The 1,037-nt window shown below is 56.6% G+C and overlaps 2 protein-coding genes across 2 annotated transcripts in view; both read left to right on the forward strand.

The window, feature by feature from the left end:
- Positions 1-1,037, forward strand: part of NT5DC4 (5'-nucleotidase domain containing 4) — a 14,786-nt gene that overhangs the window by 1,123 nt on the left and 12,626 nt on the right. The gene's annotated exons all lie outside the window — the stretch shown is intronic.
- SLC20A1 (solute carrier family 20 member 1) overlaps positions 7-1,037 on the forward strand; it is an 8,120-nt gene continuing 7,089 nt past the window's right edge. The window contains exons 1-3 of the mRNA XM_008638781.2: positions 7-406; positions 491-631; positions 731-816. Of these exons, the coding sequence (XP_008637003.1) occupies positions 91-406; positions 491-631; positions 731-816 (543 nt within the window). The 5' untranslated portion in view covers positions 7-90. The remainder of the gene's footprint in view (positions 407-490; positions 632-730; positions 817-1,037) is intronic.

Below are 1,037 nucleotides of genomic sequence, written 5' to 3' on the forward strand. Positions count from 1 at the left end.
CTGTAGGACGTCGCAGCCCCCCCGAGCCCTATAGCGATCCCTCTATTTAATTTTATACCTAATTTATTAACCCATCGCCCCGCCCCCGCCATGGAGCCGACCCCCGCGGTGCCCACCGCCCCCATGGCTGACTTCCTCTGGATGCTGGTCCTGGGCTTCATCATTGCTTTCGTCCTGGCCTTCTCTGTTGGTGCAAACGATGTGGCTAACTCCTTTGGCACGGCTGTGGGCTCGGGGGTGGTGACCCTGCGGCAGGCCTGCATCCTGGCCAGCATCTTTGAGACCGTGGGCTCTGTCCTGCTGGGAGCCAAGGTCAGCGAGACTATCCGGAAGGGGCTGATTGATGTAGAGATGTACAACTCCACACAGGAGCTGCTGATGGCCGGTTCGATCTGCGCCATGTCTGGTAAGGAGCAGGGAGGTCACAATGTAGGGGCAGTGTGTCCCATGGTGCCCTGGTGATGGCTTTCTTAGGCTGCTTCTTCTCCAGGATCAGCTGTGTGGCAGCTGATGGCTTCATTCTTGAAGCTCCCCATTTCTGGTACCCACTGCATCGTTGGAGCAACCATTGGCTTCTCACTGGTTGCTCAAGGGCAAGAAGGTGTCAAGTGGTCTGAGTTGCTGAAGATTGGTAAGTCCAGCTGGTGGGACCACCCCAGCCATGGCCCTCATGTGTCCCTGGGCTTCCTTTTCCAGCAGCAGGATGCTGATTGTGCCTCCCACTTTCTAGTGTTGTCCTGGTTCATCTCACCCCTTCTTTCGGGCATCATGTCTGCTATCCTGTTCTTCCTCGTCCAGAGATTCATCCTCTGTAAGGTAAGGGCTGTCTGCCCTGCTTTCTGTCACTTTGGGGCTCTTGGCTGTTCTCAGTGGACTCGTTAGTCGGCTTATGGTCACCAGGGCTTCTCCTGGCACATCCTGGAATGTGTGTGTTGGCACCAGGGGGGCCCTTTGGGAGCTGAAGAGGTGAGAAAATGAGGCCTGTGGCCACTCCACAGAGTGGACCTGGAGGGTTTTGGGGCATCATCTGCTCTCTG

The sequence above is a fragment of the Corvus brachyrhynchos genome, unplaced genomic scaffold (genome assembly GCF_000691975.1).
Source record: "Corvus brachyrhynchos isolate BGI_N302 unplaced genomic scaffold, ASM69197v1 scaffold141, whole genome shotgun sequence".
Lineage (NCBI taxonomy): Eukaryota > Metazoa > Chordata > Aves > Passeriformes > Corvidae > Corvus > Corvus brachyrhynchos.